Below are 21,343 nucleotides of genomic sequence, written 5' to 3' on the forward strand. Positions count from 1 at the left end.
ACACTTTTCAGTATCAAGTGTATGTTTGTCAATGGCCAGCAGATGGCGCACTGGGCCACCTCAATGTATCATCACTGAAGCATCTTTTTTTAGCTCGTGTAATAAAAGACAGTCGAGGATCATTTGCCACAACTCCTTTGCCTTTGAGATAAGGTCTGCTTAAAGCAGATAATAAAATGGACAAACAAATGGTATTCTTTTATTTATATTTTTAGTGAATAAAAAGTTGATCGATTGACAAACTCTATACGACGGTTTGCAAATGGATAAAGCCTCATAAAACGTTTGTGAATAGTTTTTGACATATTAAGTTTAGTACTTTGCACAACTGTTTCCTTTAAATTCTGTAAAATATCTGACTGCATTTGCTAAACGTTCACTTCATCTGTAGTTGATGTTGGAGCTCGTGAACGCGGAAGTCTCAGCTAATCCCCGCAGCAGGTTTACATTCAACCCAAAGTCAACACACTTAACATAAGGAATTCACTAGTCCTAAATCAACGCGTTACAGCACGCACGCACACGCGCGCGCGCACACAAACACAGTAAAGGAATCGCGGATTATTCTATGAGCTTTACGTTTACAGTGAGAGAGAGCGAGAGAGAGAGAGAGAGAGAGAGAGAGAGATGAGATCTTCACTCTTCACATGAATGCACTCGTTACACAGGGATCAGCGCGCGAACATGCTGTGGAAACTGGTGGAAAATGTCAAGTATGAAGATATATATGAGGTAACGACGAGTCACACTGCATTCAGTGTTTTTACATTGTATGATTTCTATAACAACAACAAAATACGTTTCCTTTGGCCTCTCTATAGGCTATTTTTTAATTACTTGTATTATTATTGTTATTTTATATAAATGGTGTAGCCTATGTTGGTTATTGTAACGAATTGATGATATTCGTTATTAGTATCTCAAATGAAGAAAAAAAAACCTTTGATTTTAAAATATTTTTTAATATTCAAAGTTTGTATCTTCCGTTTTTAAGAAGTTTTTGATGCATTATATATATATATATATATATATATATATATATATATATATATATATATATATATATATATATATATATATATTTGTAATTATTTTTTTATCATTGGCTTCTTAAAGTGCAGACTTCCGTTGGGGGCTATTTTGGCAGGTTACTTTTTATCTTTAAATATGAATTTCCACTATTTTCCATTTATTTGTGTTTCGTCCCCGGTGTAATTGAATAACTTAGTCATATTACATTATGAAAGCTGTGAACACTGAAAAAAAAAACTGGGGTTGCCACCCTTTATTTTTGTTGCAAGTTTATAAAAGTAAAAAAAAAAAAATATTAAGGCATGCCGTTGGTAATTTTTAAGAGTGTAAGAGACTTGCCATCAAATCAAAGCAAAGATAAACTGGAAAATCCGTAAGGAAAACTTATAGAGCTTGTTTTTATTTTAATGAGACCCATCTGATTTACTAATAAGAGAAACAATCGCATTCTGGCATCCCGAGAATCAGGAGTTGAAGGCGCACTGTCACGCGTGAAAGTCCCGTGGATTTCCCTGAATGAGTTCGAGCTCGTGGGATAGGACTACTTATGGTGGTTTTTTTGGAAAAGCCTCGCGGGATGCCGACCCAGAGAGTCACACATGGCTTTTCTCTCACAGTCACCGTCACGCGTGTAATTAAACGCTTCGACCCCAGCCCGTGAAATCGCCCATTATAGGAGCTATTTAATGGAGCACATTAGTGAAGGACTTTAAACTGTCGCCCGGTTTCATTACTGCCGGTAGAAACGGTTTCATCACCTAAAAAGTATTTAATTATTTAGCTATCAGATTTTACCTTTATAGCTTCACCCTGTTTTTAATTAATGTATTAGGGCCAGCTTAAACAACCATAAATATAATCAAAGTGTTTGAGTTGTATAATAGGATTGTACGCATGTTGTGTGTGTCAAAGAACAAGGACTGCTTAAACGCATGTGTTGAGTGTTATGATGTGAATGTTTATAGTGTGATGGCGAATATGGAATAATAAGAGAATAGTCTGAGTAGCTATGAGTAATTCTAGATGTTCTACCTTTGCAAAATGGCGCAGAATTTAAACACGCAAACCGATTAAGGACTTTTTAGTGTCTAACATTCCAGTGACGGAATGTTTAATTTTGTTAGTGTAAGTATAGTGGTTATAATGGTTTTGGAAAAGTGAGAGTACATGGTGAATATAGTGGTTGTGAATGAGGCCTCAGTCCCATCTGCCCTTTAAAGCAGCTGATTCCGGCGATTAGATTGTTCTGGATGGAGATAAATTGACTCGGTCTGCACACACAACAATAACATAAAAGGCAACAATAGCTAAAGAAAGAGGTCCAGACCCTTGAACGTTGGACCACAAACAGAGAGGGGAATAAAACAGAGCACGAGAGTTTCCTCCTCCTGAATGGACGTCACTTACAGCAGCAGCTCCTTCACGCTCCGCCGCTCCCCACTGCTTTAAGTATTCCCGCAATATTAGAGGAGTCATGAATAACAATTATTCTGAGGAGGTGTAGCGAAGCGCTCGGACGGAGCATCACACTCTGGATCAGAGCGGCGGATCAGGAAGAACGAAATCGAGAAGAGTTCTGTAAGAGAGTCATTTGAGATTAAAACAGAAGTTTTGCTCCGTGCGGTCATGAGGAGTTGAGAGAGGAGCTTTGTTAAGGCGAGATTGTGTCGTGTTGTTGCGTCTCTCTTCTCTCCACGACTGACCTCGCGTGTTTTTCTGCCCAGATGTTAGTACACACGTATTCCTCCACGGTGAGTATGTGCTCCGAGAGTAAAATAGCATACTTTCTTGTAACTACTGCATGGTAAAATACACCAGACAAAATGTAGCAAATGGGGTTTGGGTCTTGAATGGCTTGTAGCCTATTGAAGCTCGGTAACTTTAAACCAGTTTACGCTTGTGTTTTAGATTGAACATGTCGTTTTGTGTAATTATAGCTACAGTCTGCTCTATATTGCTTTGGGGTTTTAATAAGGACGTATGTACAAGTGTATCCGTTTGAATATATCTAAATGATCAATGATTGATGGATCATTGCGGACGATGATATTTGTTCGTTGACCTCAAAATATGCTTTCGATATTGTAAGATCCTTTCCAGCAGCCAGGCATTCAAAACAGTTATTTAAATTCTAAGAAGATTGAAACAAATCTTTGCATAGGGTCGTTTGTAATCGTGTATTAATAATCTTTTCCCGTTCTAAGGACCGCCATGACGGTGTACCGAGCCACAGTTCCAGACTGTCCCAGCTGGGCTCGGTCTCTCAGGGTCCGTATTCCAGCGCTCCACCACTCTCTCACACACCTTCCTCGGACTTCCAACCGCCGTACTTTCCCCCGCCGTACCAGCCGCTCCCGTATCACCAGAGTCAGGACCCGTACTCACACGTCAGTGATCCGTACTCTCTGAACGCCCTTCACCAGCCACAACAGCACCCATGGGGCTCCCGTCAGCGGCAGGATGTGCATGGCACGGAGAGCGGAGCTTTACTGCCGCAGCCTAGAGCTTCTTTACCGCAGCTCTCCGGTTTGGACCCCCGGCGGGACTACTCGACCATGCGCCGACCGGACGTGCTGCTCCACTCACACCATGGGCTTGAGGCGGGGATGGGAGACGGTCTGTCCCTGCATGGCCTTGCGCACGGAATGGAGGATATACAGGTCGGTTAAGAGTTGTTTTATTTGTTGTATGGGTAGTGACCCATATTTTGGGATAAAAAAACAATAATATTTTAGATTACACAAAATATGTGGAATAATAAACTTAGAGGGTTTTTTATTGTTAATGTTGTTGCCGCCATTTAAACATGCAATTAAAATAAACTAGTTTCGTTTTCATTATATTTTAAATCACTGTACCACGTTTTTTGTGACACATTAGAAACATCCAGGAACAGAATTCAAACTACCTTTTTTGTTGCTCATTACTAAGCCGCACTAGCCAAGGCAATAATTAGATGTTGCGGTAATCACATTTTAAGACATTTGAAATTGTTACAATGAGGCCTATACGTCGAGGAAGATCAATCTGTCCAAATTTCATTGGACTACAGTACATTCTAAAAAGTCTCGAAACGAAAACTTCTGATCAGTTCACAATTGTAACATATGTTTTTGATCAATATATCTCTGCACACATCACGTCTAATTTTGTCAATGGACACATTACCGCGTAATGTACATTTTAAACAGAGGCCTGTCCCAGTTCAGTTGACTGGACAATGAGCCTCTGCCTCGCTTCTTAAACTGACACATTATTCAGCAGGATATAAACACAAACGAGAATTTATCTATTGATTTATATTTTTAATAAATGGAGAAAAGGGGGTCTAACATTAGTGGCATGTGGTGGAGTCTTTAATGAATTGTGTCCCCAATTAAATCCAGGTTCTTATTTGGTTTTACATTTCTTTACTAAGCAAGACCATGAAAAAAAATCATCCAGGAAAACTAAATGGTAAATTATAATTCTGCACGATTTGTTTGTCAACGCTAAATGTATTAGAGAGACGTTTAATAAAAACACTTTTAAACTACCGATGTTCACTATTTTGGTTAATTTTCAAATTGTCAAAATTGGATCCACTGATATTTAACTGAATTAAAAAGAAGTGTATGCAACGTATTTTTCTTTTATCTGAATTTCAACAATTGGTTGTAAGTTTTCTACAAAGTTTTGCAGCATTTTAAAAGTGTTCGCACCATTCTGTGATTTTTAGGCTTTGGAGGATGCAAACAACGGGATGAACATCCTGGATCAGTCAGTCATTAAAAAAGGTAAACGAGAACATTACATTATTGTGCAAATTTTGTTTGTTCATTAACGCTTCGTTTTGGAACACGCTGCTAATATGAATCTCTGTTTTATGGACTTAGAGCAAAAAGTCATTTCAGGTGAACACACCTTAGCACGTCTATACGCATGTGCTGAACCTCATCTGAAATTCAAATGATGTCACCTGCTTATTCTCTAAAGGTCTGACGCCCAGCCCAAGTGGAACTGAAAGCCATTGAATTTCTGTATTATCATATTGGCTGTGATGATCGAACTGTAGTCAAAACCAGGATTTTATTTTTGTGTTTATAATTTCATGTATTTGTATTAATAATATCCTGTCCTACCTTGAGTATCTTAACGTTAGCACACATTTACAATTATGTTAGACAAAAATTGGCAAACCTAACCGTGAAAAATCAACAGTTCACCACAAATGCTAGTCTTTCTACAGATGTTTTGACATATTTACTCTCAGATAAGACTTTTATTCAGTCAGTAGAGCTCCAGCAACACTCACTGGGCTCGTGTTAATATTTGTCCGTTATGAGGGACATTTGCCTGTAAGTTAGTTAACGGAACACTGGCCTCCCAGAGGAGACGGCCTTTAAGTGGCCGCTGTGATGGATGGGTTTCTGAGCTCGTTTACAGATCGTTTTCTCTATTATCCCCTGTAGAGATCTCCGCAGGCTCGAGCGCTCGTTACCCCATTAGGAGACATCGTTTGACGTCGTGTGCATAGTTACTGGGATGGTGTAAGATTTGAAAAATGGGTGGATAGCCTACTGTTATTAGGAGTGTCAATCAGAAATCGATAATAATATGTGCGTAGTAAATAGTGCTGAAATGTCACTATTTTCACAACACATTGTAAGTGCAAAGCTGACAGGAAAGAAGATAAAAACTACACACTCTCACAGCGAAATCGTATGGATTCATACGACTTTCCTACATTTGGCTAATTCGTATGATATGACTTGCAACTGTATGAATTCGTACGACTTTCACTACAGCCAATGACGTCGATGGACATCGTTTCCAACTATTACACAGCAATTACTTGCGTCTGTCACACAAATAGCCAACTCTTAAAATATGTACGAATTTTCATGACACTTGTTTGGATAAAAAAAAATGTAGGTACCTGACAACATTTGTAGGCTAAATGTAATGCCGAAAAAAATGATATGTAAATGACAAACGTCACAAGCACAAATTGGGCAAACAGAGATTTTGATACAGACAGCTGGAAACATGCATGGGAAATATTATCAATTAGAACAAAAGACAATAGGCTTTTCTTACAGTTTGCACCCATGAACGATCCTGTCTTTCTTTCCATTGTAGCAACAAGAGCACGCGCTGGCAGCTCCGGACACGTGCAGCGTGACCCGGACCAGCCGAGGGCTCGCGCTCACGGCGCTTTCATTTGCCAATATATCATATTACATAATATTTGCACCGGCTATGGCTATCTATATTGCCTTGCACATTATTTTACAGTAATAGCAATCTTGCACAGTAGTATTAATACATTTTCCGTCTGGTCTGTAAATAGCCTTCTTTTTCTTCTTAAAGCATACAGTGTTCAAAGTGCTCATAATTCCCAAATCATTCCCATGTGAGTAGGTCTATATTTTAGAACAGAGATTAATATATGCATGTCTGTGCCTCTCGAACAGTTCCAGTTCCACACAAGAGCGTTGCTTCTCTCATGATGAACAAAGATGGTCTTATCGGCGGGATCACCGTGAACGCCAACGAGGTCTTCTGCTCGGTGCCGGGTCGCCTGTCGCTTCTCAGCTCCACGTCCAAATATAAAGTGACGGTTGGCGAGGTCCAGCGGCGCCTCTCTCCGCCAGAGTGCCTGAATGCCTCTCTGCTCGGTGGGGTTCTGAGGAGGTGAGAGCAATTGTATACCCGCCAGAATCCACATTATAAGCAAAACCAGAGGTCAATGCATTCCAAAAAGAAAATCTAATATTCAGTCTAAAACTCTGACCACATCTGCCTTTACTTGCAGTTCTGTCCTGAAGTAATCTGAAAGACATTTAAGCTATAAATGTGATCCATGCACAATAAAATTGCAGAATCTGCCATAAAGAATGCAGTTGTCGATTTAAACTTGCCGAATCAGCGGACCTTGAGATTTATTTTAATCCAGCCTAAAGCGAGATTTTAAAACTGCTCCTAAAAACAAGTCTGTTTTCCAATCACTGAATGTTTTAAATTGACAAAAGCGTCTAATGCACATGTCCATTTTCTTATCAGAGCCAAGTCGAAAAATGGAGGTAGATCACTGAGGGAAAAGCTGGAGAAAATCGGCTTAAATTTGCCCGCGGGGCGACGCAAAGCAGCGAACGTCACTTTACTGACGTCTCTTGTAGAAGGTAAAGCAAGACATCTTCTTATTCTCCTGTTAACTCATTCTCCATATCCTGGATTTATACCATAAGGTGTTGGGATTTAAGGCCCGTCAAGGGAGCAAAGAAACAATCAAATACAGTATAATGGAATACCAGCACGTTATATATGGTACAATGGGACTAAAGGCTCCATTGATTATATTTTCTCCCAAAACACTAAAGAGCAACAAAAACGACCACAGTAGGCCTACGTTCCTAAACACCTGTTTGTGACTATGCAAGGCAAAATTTCCCTGATTCATGAGATATTTGCGTGTGGTGTCTAAAGGTTGATTTCGAAACAATTTGACTTAAATTGTAATATTTTTTTAAACGTTACAAATTTATGTAAAATCCCTGAAATTAACATTCATTTTGAGGCAAAATATTTATTATAATTTTCAGTTTTGTTCAAGGTCATTAAATCAAAAGTTGAACTGTCCAATAAGTGAAAGAATGGCATTTGGGGTAGAATGCCCCCCTGCTGGTTGGTAATTATAATGATACATTATTATTATTATTATTATTATTATTATTATTATTATTATTCCATTATACTATTATCAGAAGTTAAACGCGGACATCCCGGAAAATTTAAAATGTGTATATAGCATTAAAATGGAGAGGACTTATAACGCTTTATACACACAATAAAATCAGAATATATTAATTTTCATGGCCTAGAGAGTTTATCTTTCTCTATAATCGGACATTTATAAGAGCGAGCACACTGGAATTTTTTTTTTACATTTTTTATTTCTTTAAATTTTATCTTGTTCCTTTGGCGGTGCAAATTTATAACAAATGCAGAAGCGTGGGATAAAATTATTTTGTAAGCAATGCTGCTATTTTATATAATTATTTTGAAAGAGCCTTAACTTGTTTAGATGTTCAACCATAAATTTACAAGTTAAGGCTCTTATAATATCTCATGCATGTATTATGATGGTTCTTAACCTGCTGCTCCCTACAGTGTTTTAGATTAAAGACCTTTTGTATAAATACAATTTTTATATATAATTGAACCAAGTATGGGGCAGTGAATCGTTTTTCTTGGTTACTGATGCCCACACCAAATTAATGGTCCAGTAAAAACCTGTATATGAGTCTTATTCTGACTTTTGTTCTGTTACATTATTGTTGCTGCACTGCTATTTTCATTTGGTTAATATGCCTCTCTGGTTCAGTTCAATCGCAACTGCTGTATTTAGTTTAAGATGTTTCAAGGGAAAATGTGAAGCTATTCCTGTTTTACTGTATTATATTTATATTCTTTTCGTTTCCAGGGGAAGCTGTTCATTTGGCTCGGGATTTTGGCTACATTTGTGAAACTGAATTTCCCACAAAGGCCGTGTCTGAATATCTGAACAGACAGCACACAGATCCCAACGAACTGCACTCACGAAAGAACATGCTGCTCGCCACAAAGTACGTGCATAATGTGTCACAAAGTGTTTGTTTCATGTTTAACTGAGATTTTTTTATTTTTTTTTTACTTTGGAAGCTGGCAAATGCCTACCGCACTCGTCTGAACAAATGTGTGGGCACATTTCGAGCTGAATTTTGAATCCATCACGGATTTCTGGGGAGCGTGTCATTTTGATGGCTGTCCGCTTAGTGCCTGGTGCGTTTTGACACGTTTAGCTGGTTTCTAATGAGGCAGTTCAGGTCCAGGAGAAACAGGCGTCTCTTATCCATCTCGGCCTGGCACCGAGCTAGAAACTCATTATATTTAAGTGAAATGTTTCAAGTCTTAAAGTGCCAGCTTTTCCCCTGAAGTTTCGCCTGAGGTCGTCTCTCCTCCCTCGCCTCGTCTTTCACAGTCTGTCTGTCAAAGTCCCGTCAGTCAGCCCGCGCCCCCGCCCCCGCCCTTGCACGCGCCTCGGGCACACGCGTTCTGTCGCTTTGGAATGAGAGAGAGGCGCGCTGCGCTCTCCCGACTGGACAACAAGACTGTTTGTGGTTCTGAGCCGCGAAAGCGAATGTGGGTCAAAATCTGACAAGCCCAGACAACTGCAGATGCCGCAGCAGGGTTCTGCAACACTGCCAGTTGGAGGCATTTGAACCGTTTGTCACAAATTACATTTTAGAGATTGAAGTATGAACGCTTTCTCAGATTCTTATTTGGGAGATTATTTCACACTTCAAAGCAATCTTGCTGCTGTGAAGCAAACAAGGATTTTATATGAATAATTAAAAAAAAAAAAATATGTAGTTGTTACACTGTAAACATGACTCCTAATAGTTATCTATAATGAAAAAAATAAATAAAAAATAGTTGACTCAACTTAAGCTTTATTTAAACTAACTAGTTTGAATTAAGATGCAGCTACTCTGTAAATCCTAAAGTTGTCATTAATAAAAACAATAAAGTGGTCCTAATTAAACAGTACTTGAAACGTCACATTTTGGAGTCATAAATGGTAACTGTAGTGGAAAACGGTTACTTATATTTTGTATTTTACATACGTAATCCCGTTACATGTATACTCATTCCTGTATGTATATATATATATATATATATATATATATATATATATATATATATATATATATATATATATATATATATACACACACACGTTCTTTATATTTTGGTTTCATGTACAACTAACTCAAAATGATCAAGTACAAAATTACAGCTGTGTGGAATACCCATAAACCCTTGCGCGTTAACAAATTAGGTTTGGTCAAGACAAAGGGAATTTATGGAAAAATACAAGTATATAGTTTTTATGACTATTGTTGTAGCTGGTTGATAGCTGTGATTTGTGTGACGTCACCATTAGTGATTAGTGTTACCTCTGGTGAACTTGGAGCATCTTTAATTTAAATAATTATCCTCTACTCATTTGTACTTTACAAGTGCAGATTTAAGTGCACAAAAAGTACTACGGGAAATCCAATGTGCCATATTGCTAATCTAGTGTCCAGCCAAAATTGCCCTTTTACTGTATATGATGAGCTGTAACTTTGTTTAAATCATTAAAAAAAAAAAATGATACAGAAATCACAGATGAGTTAAGTTTACTTGTAACTAGCAAATTGTACATAAATAATTAAAGGATAGTTCACCCAAAAATGAAAATTCACTCATCATTTCCTTACCCTCATTCTTTCTTCTGAAGAACACAAATTAAGATTTTTAGAAGAATATCTCAGCTCTGTTGGTCCTTACAATGCAAGTGAATAGTGATCAGGCCTCTGAAGCTCCAAAAAACACATTATTGAAACATAAACTTTATCCATATGAATCCAGCGGTTACATCTAAGTATTCAGAATTGATATGATAGATGTGAGTGAGAAATAGACACAAACGTCCTTTTTAACACTAAATATCCAATCTTTACTTTCACTTTTACATCTGAAAGCCATATGAGGTGCCTGTTTAGTTCCACTTTCACATCTGAAAGTGAAAGTGTAGATTTAGAGTAAAAAAGGACATACATATTGAGCTGTCTCTCACCCACACCTATCATATTGCTACTGAAGATATAGATTTAACCACTGGAGTCATATGGATTACTTTTATGTTTCCTTTATGATAACTGGAGCTTCAAAGTTCTGATCACCATGCACTTGCATTATATGGACCTACAGAGCTGAGATATTCTTCAAAAACCTTTGTGTTCAGCAGAAGAAAGTCACACACATCTGGGATGGCATGAGGGTATAAATGATGAAAGAATTTTCATTTTAGCATGAACTATCCAAATAAGTATTTGTTTACTTAGAAAAAGCATGCAAACTGCTTGCCTTTAAAATATAAAGGTATGGTCAACTAATAAGATTTTATGTGTGAAGTGTAAATGTCTCAGTTAATTTATTTGACATTATTTGACCCTTTCAAGCATCAGAGAGTATTCTCGACATTATCAACATTTTTAGATACTTACTTTGGTCAAAATACTCACAGGACACTGGTCCAGATGTTTAAACAGTTTGGGACACATGGAGGTCAAATTGTGAGGTCGTTAATGTCCAGGCAGATGTCGGGACATATGGGTATATAGTTTTGCCTATATTATTTCAATAATCAAAGCAGTAAAGGCATGAACATTTAGAGCACTATCTCTTTCAGAACGTGAAATGTGCCGAGAACTCTCCCAGTAGACCGGAAGTTCATTTGATGGCTTTATTCTAACAAACAGCAGAAATATATGTGCATTGCGCTGAAAATTATTATTACGATGCATGGCCAGTACATGTGCAGAGCAAGTTGAAGAGTTCCCTTTAAGAGAACCATTAATAATTTTTAGGAAAAATATTTAAGAGACCAAAGAGCATGTGATTAGGGATGAGAAATATTGAAGCTCCAAACTTCCTCTGAAGCTCCAAAAAACACATTATTGAAACATACCTTTCAATATGGTCATATTTCATATATTCATTATGGGTGAAATATACCTTCACCCATAAACTCCATTGCAGGCCTGTACCTGCAGAACACATGCCAGAGCAAGTGTTTTCCATTCCCATTCCATCCACTACTCTTATTAAGAATATCTGATGAAATCACATTGTTGTCTAATATAATTTAAGCAGTCCTCCCGATTTACTTTTGAATTTATGACTGTGTGTATTATTTATGAGAGTTCCATATATTGTACTTCTTTTGATATTTTCAAGAATGTCTTATCGGTTTTATCTGGCATACTTATCTGTTTTATTTTTAATGTGCAAATGGTGTAGTCATGGTGTGTTGGTTATTCATGAATGAGGGTTTCTGAGTTGCCACAGCGGTGGCTTTGATATTATGTATGTGCTCTTTTTATAATCAATATTTCACACTAGGTTAAAAAAATATGTATCAATATACAGTATTATGAAAGAGAATGAAATGACAGTCCTTTGTAGCCTCTTAATGGAATCAGGGTTGGTGTCTGTTCCATTTCCGTGTTTAATTCAACTTATGACAAATTCATTTCTTGAAAAATTTATGCAGTAATCCACGAGTAAGTTTGTCACATTTCCTGAATTGATATGGACTCAAGATCAAGCACATACTCTCTGATAGGTTCAGATATTAGTGAATGAAGAATTTGTTATGCTTGATGTACCAGGAGTAATGTTATGACTTTCACTGATTGGATCACAGCTATACAGATGATAAAGACATCGAATGAAAGAATGTACTGGTGCAACTGTGACTGATACAAACTGTTCGAAAACCCTTGCCATAGGCAGAGCACATCCTTACCACACACTACCATAGGCTACCATTAACAGAAAGCAATGCGTTTATATTAGTCAATGTCCAGAGATGGAAACTCGAGTCGCACTTATGTCACCAAAAACAAAAAATAATTTGATTTACGACTCGACTCGGACTCGAAATCATAGACTCGTGAAAAACACAAATCATTTTGTTTTTCGGTTGGCCAACACACACTCAGAGGCGCTTACGCGTCTCGTGAAACAGTTCTCAACATCACAGCGCTGCGAGGACCAGTGAGGAAAAATGGCGCGAGACACGGAAACATTTGAATTCGGCGCTGAATTCTTTGGTTCCAACATCTCGGTGAGAAACATTAAACGGCCCGACAAAACAGCATTAACGCTGAGAAAACAGTGACATACACAGACATAAATTAGCAGATTTTTCATACATAACCACTTTTATCATGAATTTACTGTAGTATTTTAGGCAAAAATATATTCATAATAAATATTATATTACTACTACAGCTCTATTAAATTTATGCTAGGCTTTATTAGGGAAGTTAGGTTTATACATCTAAAAAAAGTTTTTAAATTGTGTATTTATATTTTTAAATGCGTTCAGGCTATTTTTCAAGTTACATTTTACCATAGTGACATTCCATACTTGATTTTACCTGAGGTTACCACGGTCTTGCTACCAAAAAATACCACAGTTTAAACTATAAACACTATGTTATATGTTCATAAGGGCAAATGCAAAATAGAATAAAGAGCTTTAAATCCCTAAAGATTTATGAACAAAGCTTGTTTTCCTTTTGCATGAAATCTGTTCTCTTTTAATGCCAAAAACAAGCAAATAAATTAAATGGATAGCTTGATTGTTTCCTGAATAAAAATGAAATCCATGATTAAAGTAAAACCGTATGTACTTTATTAGACAAGTTTAAATAAATAAATAAACAAGGCAATCCCTTCAAGTAGTCAGTTATCATATTTCAAGATTGAATTAGCCTTATTCAGGGTTTATTAAACTAACCAGCTGCAGATAAAGACTGCTGCCAAAATAATAATGATAAAATAAAATAAGACTTGATTTGACATTGTGATCAAAGACTTGAGACTTGACTTACAGTAGACTTGGCCTTGAAAGACATGAGACTTGACTTGGACCTCAGGGACAAGGTTATTTTCCTACAGGGTAAACAAAAGTGTAGTTCAACAACAATTAATAGATAAGCAGGTTAAATACATGTTTGGAATACATATCTACATTAACTTTGAATTAGCCACTAATGTCTAATAAGCTAATGTCAATCTGAAAAGACAGTAAACATTACTTTTTTAATAAACTGGGGAAAAAAAAGAGTGTTATCTGTAATTCTGGGTTTGATACAAGTTAAGATCAATTGACAGCATTTGTGGGATAATACTGAATACCTCAAAAATTAATTCTAACTCACATTTACATTTATGCATTTAGCAGACGCTTTTATCCAAAGCGACTTACAGTGCACTTATTACATGGGACAATCCCCCCGGAGTAACCTGGAGTTAAGTGCATTGCTTAAGGACACAATGGTGGTGGCAGTGGGGATTGAACCAGAAACCTTCTGATTACCAGTTATGTGCTTTAGCCCACTACGCCACCACCACTCTCAGATCTTGCCCCTCCTTTAAAAAATAAGAAGCAAAAATCTGGGTTACAGTGAGGCTCTTCAATGGAATTGAATGGGGGCCAATCCGTAAATGTTAAAATACTCACTGTTTCAAAATAATAGTCACAAGACGTATACAATATGCATGTTATTTTAGTGTGATAAAATCACTTACTAAACTTTTCTGTGTAAAGTTATAGACAATTTTACAACTTTGATGTCATGTAATGTCAACAAACCCAAACGTGACTGTAAAAATGTCAATTTAAACAACTTTACAGCTTAAATAATATATTTTTTTAACAGAAGAATTAATGTAAGTGCTTTTGTAAAATTACAAGTTTCACATTTCTGCCTTTAAATCCTCAAAAAATTTGCCCCATTCACTTCCATTGTAAGTTTCTCAATGTAACTTCGATTTGTGTTTTTTTTAAAGAACAGGAGGGACGAGTTGAAATAGATTTTAGTGGTATTCAACATTATGCCACAAATGCTGTCCATTGACCTTAACGTGTACTGAACCCGGAATATTCCTTTAACTGATGAAATTCAACTCATCATCTCTGTCTCTTTCCATCTCTTCTCTTCAGGCAGTTGTGTAAGGAGTTTACAGACCTGTTGGCTCAGGATCGTACGCCACTGGGAAACTCTCGGCCTTCGCCCATCCTGGAGCCAGGAATCCAGAGCTGCCTGTCACACTTCAGCTTCATCACACACGGCTTTGGTTCTCCAGCCATCTGTGCCGCCCTCACGGCTTTGCAGAACTACCTGACTGAAGCCCTTAAAGGTCTCGACAAGATGTTCCTGAACAACCCCACTTCCAACCGACACACACCTGGAGATGGACCCGGCTCTAAAGGTGGTGAAAAGGAGGAAAAGCATAGGAAATGAATTGTGGAAATACATCAAGGAAGGAGGGGATTCAAACATCACTGGAGATGTTCAGAGATTCTATAAACTAGTTTTATGACATTGCGTTTTACATTCTGGTGTGAAATGGAAAACAGATTATGGAAAAATGAAAGGAATGCTACATTAATAGAGACTGGAGGACACATCTCTGCTGTGACACGTTCATCATCTTCATCTCATCATGTGCAAATGTTTGAGGAGTGTGTGCGGGTGTGCTTTTGTGTATAAAAGTATGACATATTACGGCTCTCCATTAGACACATGCTCATGAATTTGATAACTGATATTTGAGTGTTCATGAGTGCAATGGTCAGCATGCAGAAGGACAGGTTTGCTCTGAATATCGTTGGGTCCACATTTAACTTCTATATTAAATTATACAAAATTATAGCAACAATTCATACAACAATCATGCTATCAAAAAATGGTTGTCAAATTAACAATGTGCTCCTCATAAATTTCAAAGGGAGACAATGTGTTTCAAATATAACAGATTTAGTAATAAATGCAGCAATGATATTATGAGCGTTAGCCAAAAAGAGGCTGTAAATGTGAAAAAGTGTCATGCTAGTGTCATGCTCCAACTGCTACAGCTGTCCATATACAATACACACACCATATTTTTATAATCACAGCTTTTCCTCAATTAATCCATTCATAAACATAGAATAAGTCAAACTTTTGACCTAAGATTTTTTGTTTTTCTCTTAAAACAACCTGGGCCATTTTCAGTGGCTTAAACAGGGGTGTAGATTCCGGCGGGGATGGTGGGAGGTAACCCCCCTAATAATCAAAACAAGCCCATGATCAATGGAGACATGTAAATGCTTCATGCTGCAACCCCAACAATGTCCAAGCCAAATCTACAACTTTAGGCTTAAATGTTCCGAAATTTACAGTATAGAGCAATTCGGTTGTATTTCTTTGTATTTAAAAATGCTGTTGCTTGTGCCGTCTTCATTTCTGTGAAAATGTGAGGACATTTTCAGTGAGTGAGCCTACTTTAAACATGGCAATCAAGTTGGTTGACCAACTGAAATCATTATTGTTTCAATGATATTTCATCTATTGCTTCAACTATTTACTTAATAGGCCTACATGCATTTGCACAGACCAAATCATCATGGACAAAAATCACGTTTTATGGCCTAAATATTGTTTATTTGCTTTAAAAACCTTCATCTGAATGGAAGCTTGCTTTGACCATGGTGTCGACAGCATCACACAAAGACTTTTGAAAACAGCCATAAAAATTGTCCATAATTTTATAGACATTCTTATAGGCTGAATATAACTGAGGTAATGGCAGGTGACTGCGCGTACTGGAACACGGCCACGCGCTCACCTCATTCTGTGCTCGTGGGCGCGCATTTTCTCAGTCCCGGAAGCTGGACTTTGTCAAATGTATTATTTGATATACTCTGTGTGAGGAAGGCTCTTTTATTTATGTTTGTATATATTTATTTATGCTTAATTTAATGGACGTTTGTACATAGGAACAGACTGGGTCGTTTATTCGTGACTGTCTCTGTGCGTGGGTGAACGCTTGGTTTAGATAGCATCTTGTATTTTTATGTTTCATAGATAGGCCTACGGTGTCATGTGGTGAAGGGTAGAAGTTGGTTCTTGTCTGGTGATTTTCATTTACCTCGAAATAAGAATAAATCGTGTTTTATTGTAACTGTTGATGTGTGGTTACACTCATGTGGATCTGGTCTCAATAATGTGAACTTTATATTCAAAATTGCTCTGTTTACTTAAAAAGGAAATGCGACACTAGAATTAGTGTCCATGATTTCAGCATAACTACAAAATGTAATTTTAGATGCACAAACCGTATGCTCACTTAGTTCAATCACATCAGTCCCTGTAAATAGTTTATTTTGATTTGCTCCAGTTGAAAGTTATTCATATTTAGACAGTCAAGAGGTCTAAGCTAGCCTTAGCAGAACCACAGGATGCACAGGATATGATAGTATTACAAAACTAATAGGCTACCGCAGAATAACGTATTAAGACATCGAAAATTATTATCAAATATCTAGGCTAGAACTAAAATATTAATTAAAAAAAATAGTATTCGTTTAGCCTAAACAATGTTTATAGTGGTTACAATTATTTGTAGGCTATTAGGCTATTACTATACATAAACATTTTGTTTTTGTCTCATATTTACATTGACTTATATGCAAATCAACAGAAAGCAAATAAAATCAATTCGGAAATGAAAATTTTGCAACTTCCTCGGTCTCGTTTGAAACCAAGCAAAGAATGTCAAAAATGTATCGAAAACAATCGCTTGAAGGCGTGTGTCCGCGGTCGTGGCAGTAAAGTGAACTCGTATCCCGGCCGCAGGTCAGACCCCCGAGAGTCCCCGTGCGCATCAGCTCGCGCTGGTGTATTTAATGCGGAGGAGCGCGTGGCCCGCGGGTTCCGTCGCGTGACTTGTCAAGCGTGAAGTATTGTGACCCAGGTGCAGCACCCGCATGTCCGCGAGCGACGTGGATCTCTACAAGATTCACAGATTTCTCTTCAGCAGAAAAAAAAGACTAGTCTCGCACTCACCCACGGGACCTGAAACAACACAAGAAGAGATCTTTCATTCTACCCTCCAACCCGATTCTTATTACCTCCAAAAGAAAAGAAAAAAAAAAAAGATCGAACAAAAGCCCACAAGACCAAATCATATCTAGGCTAATATAATACGTTTTTTTAATATATAGTCAATAATAATGATTGATTTTTAAAACAAATGTTATTATTTAATCATAAACCTCTAGTTGATAAAATTGTCCAAAGGCTAATATGAATATGCATTTAACATATAAAACAATGGGTCTATTTAAGACCCACCCCCATCTAAATATGATTTAAATGATAGCAAAGCCTATATTTTGATGCTTCCAATTTATGTAAGAAAGGAAGGCAAAACACAATCGCCAATGTATATACACACACACACACACACACACACACACACACCAGCCACAACATTAAAACCACCTGCCTAATGTTGTGTAAATCCCCCTCGTGCCGACAAAACAGCGCCAATCCGCATCTCAGAATAGCATTCTGAGATTATATTCTTCTCACCACAATTGTAAAGAGCGGATATCTGAGTTCAAACCAGTCTGGCCATTCTCTGTTGACCTCTCTCATCAACGAGGCGTTTCCGTCCACAGAACTGCTGATCACTGGATGTTGTTTGGGTTTTGGCACCATTCAGAGTAAATTCTAGAGACTGTTGTGTGTGAAAATCTCAGGAGATCAGCAGTTAAAGAAATACTCAAACCAGCCCGTCTGGCACCAACTATCATCCACGCCATTATCTAATCAGCCAATCGCGTGTCAGCAGTAGGACCTACAGTGCATAAAATCATGCAGATACGGGTCAGGAGCTTCAGTTAATGTTCACATCAACCATCAGAATGGGGAAAACTGATCTCAGTTATTTAGATCGTGGTATGATATACCAGGAGGCTTTGCTATCATTTAAATCATTAAAAAAATGGGCCATGAGTTCGATTCCCAGGGAACACGTAGCTAATATATATATATAGGCCTATATACACACATGGCAAATACAATGACAAAATAGGAAATATCGTTGCCTAATAGTAGTAGCCTAACACAAAATAGGCTACTTAAACTTATGGTCACTAACCCTGGATAACACAGCATATCTCTGAGATGTCTGTTTTATCATCTGGAAAGCATCACGTACTACTTAGCATCTAAATATCTTAATAAGATCCGATTTACAAACATTCCAAATCTTAAATGTATCAAAAACATCTGCTTAATGTCGTATTAACATCCAAGACATATAGGCCTACTTATTTACATGTGTCTTATTAGACTATTGCAGATGAGCAAACAAGGTAAAAAAAAAAAAAACGGCTTCCAGATATTATATGTGTATATGTATATATATATATATATATATATATCTACGTGTGCTATCAGGGGACTCGGTGAGTTAAGAGTAAAGGAATCAGACTAATGGGGTTAAAACCTGGTGATGTAAGTCTCTTTTCCATCATCATATTTTTTTCGGTTATACGAGGACGTTGAAGAGCCTTGTCTGTGCGCGGGTCGACGTGCGCGCTATCACGAAATTGACTAAAAATGGTTTATCCAGACACGCGCTGGGCGCGCGAAATTCCCGCTCGAGGCGCATGACCGCGGGCCGCGCAAGCCTAACTAATCAACCTGGATATTTCATTATTCATTAATTTACTGTTTAACAAATCCCGCTCATTATCGCGGGAGAGTTCGGCGGCAGTTGGTGTCAGGCGTGGAGAATTGGCCCATTTGATCCTGAGCTGTTTTTTCCCCCCAGTGTATATTATTATTATTATATTCAACGTCCCGAAACAGCTCGACATCGTTATGAATATTAAGCAGTCCGCGAGCTTGTCAAAGTGTGACACAGCCCGTGGAAAAGTCGAAACGTTCTTAAAACAACCTCCCCCACTTCAGTCACTATTTGAAAAAGACAAAACCACAAGCTGCTAAACAAACGGAAATATGCGATTAATACAGCAATGACACGTGCCCACAGTGAATGAGAAGGAAATCAAAAGCAAAGTTAGTGGATCAATTAAGATTTTAAGTGCATATGGGCCACAAACTAACAGTGCTATCAATGGACAATCTCTGGACACTCTCAAAATATGTTTTCAGTAACGCATTCTCTATCTGCTCTGGGCCCAAACTCAATACTAACATTTACAAAAACACTCTACCTATCACAGTCTCAGTGCCTCGATCTCTTTATCACATGGACACTAATATTATCCCCATCTATAGATTGCACAGATTCCTTACAGTAGCATGCCATGGTTAATCATTGTCATCTTTCATGATGTCGTTAATTGCTGTAGCACAGTCTCTGTATGCATAACTTTAGTTCTATTTAATGCATCATTGACTTAAAACACCTGCCATGACCTCCTCATTCTCAACTCTCACCTCAGCATTGGGGACCATCCTCCCTCCGCACTAAGGTAATACATACCGAATGACAGTTTTAAGGCAGAGAACATGAACATATTTAGATGCCGACCACTTAAGGTACAGCATGTGTCTGTAGTTTTTCTTTTGCATTGAAGTTTGTCTGTGAACAGAAAGAGAGAACCGGCTATAGGTTTAAGTGTGTGATTTTGTGTAATCTACCCAAATATCTAAGATTGCAACTTCTCTCCAGGAAGCGAACCCCCCACATACACACACTCATAAAATACTCACACGTTAATTTCAAGGCAGGGCTGGTTTTATTTGATGTGTGTTTGTGGTTTTGCCTCATTGGGTTTGTGCAAGTTAATGATTGATTATGTTTGGCTTTCATGTTTTCTCTAACACACATTCACACACATTTTCCATTCACTTGTCATCATATTCCACATATCGGGAGTCGCTGAACTGTTCAATCCAAACTAAAGCTTTCAGTTCTAAAATGAGCTTGTTGTCTGCAGTTGAGAACAAGTCATCTTAAATTATAACCTTTATACACGAATACATCTGCAAAACCTTAAGGATGTAGTCAGGGTTTACATTTAAGTATTTCAGTAATTAAAGGTGACATCTATCAATCACAGTAATTCAATGACTTAACAGGGAAGATGATGAATTGGTCAAGGCAGTGAATATATTTAAGTGTGCATGTAGTGCATGTCTGTAGTTGTGTGTGTGTGTGTTAACAGCTACCAGTGCTGAGACGAGAGAAAAACTGGTCAAGGTTTTTAGCCTAGAAGTACTCATTCTTCTCAGTAACACACATTAATTTTACAGAAACATAAACTGTCACAATGCAATTTAATGGAATAGAGCACAAAGATGCCGGCACATATTTTTCAGTCTTGGTTCTGGAAGTATTTTTCCTATTCATTTTTTCCATAGGGATTTCATAAAAGAGTTCCAAGTGATGAACCAAACCAACCAGCTCCGAGATGAATCACATTACAAACTTTGATATGAAGCAAAAAAGTATTTGAAAATCAGGAAAAAATACAAAAGGTCTTTAACGAGGGAATTAACTACATTCCCATGGGCATTATAGATTATGTAATTTAATAAAATATTATGGAAACGTACAAAACTATTGATTTAAAATGACTTGACATACTGGTAAGTATAGAAAGAATATATTTTTATTTTATTGCAAAATATTCAGACATATACTAATATATATTAGTAGTTTGTAGTGAGACCGACTCGATTGCATCATGGAAGTGTGCAGTCGCTGCAGAGCTCTTTTGGCGCACATTGTCTCCTATGATTCTGTAATTGGTTGATCACATCGTTTTACTTCCAGCTAATGCACTCTATAGTTCACCACCCAATTTATTTTTATCATTTACTCACCCTCATGTTCTTCCAAAACCATCTGACTGTCTTCC

The 21,343-nt window shown here is 37.5% G+C and overlaps 1 protein-coding gene across 2 annotated transcripts; it reads left to right on the plus strand.

Annotated features, from left to right (window-relative positions):
- The first annotated feature begins 495 nt into the window (after window positions 1-495).
- Window positions 496-16,595, plus strand: LOC127621929 (transcription factor AP-2-beta-like). 2 transcript variants are annotated; one of them, XM_052095745.1, is made up of 7 exons: window positions 496-732; window positions 3,237-3,692; window positions 4,751-4,808; window positions 6,489-6,708; window positions 7,078-7,196; window positions 8,498-8,639; window positions 14,621-16,595. In XM_052095745.1, the coding sequence occupies exons 1-7, from the start codon at window positions 652-654 to the stop codon at window positions 14,919-14,921; spliced, it is 1,377 nt and encodes a 458-aa protein (XP_051951705.1). In that variant the 5' UTR covers window positions 496-651; the 3' UTR covers window positions 14,922-16,595. The 2 variants fall into 2 exon arrangements, with proteins under 2 accessions (XP_051951705.1, XP_051951706.1); XM_052095746.1 differs by lacking the exon at window positions 496-732 and adding an exon at window positions 2,525-2,783.
- The last annotated feature ends 4,748 nt before the right edge of the window (window positions 16,596-21,343 follow it).

This window comes from Xyrauchen texanus, chromosome 28 (assembly GCF_025860055.1).
Source record: "Xyrauchen texanus isolate HMW12.3.18 chromosome 28, RBS_HiC_50CHRs, whole genome shotgun sequence".
NCBI classification, from domain to species: Eukaryota; Metazoa; Chordata; class Actinopteri; order Cypriniformes; family Catostomidae; genus Xyrauchen; species Xyrauchen texanus.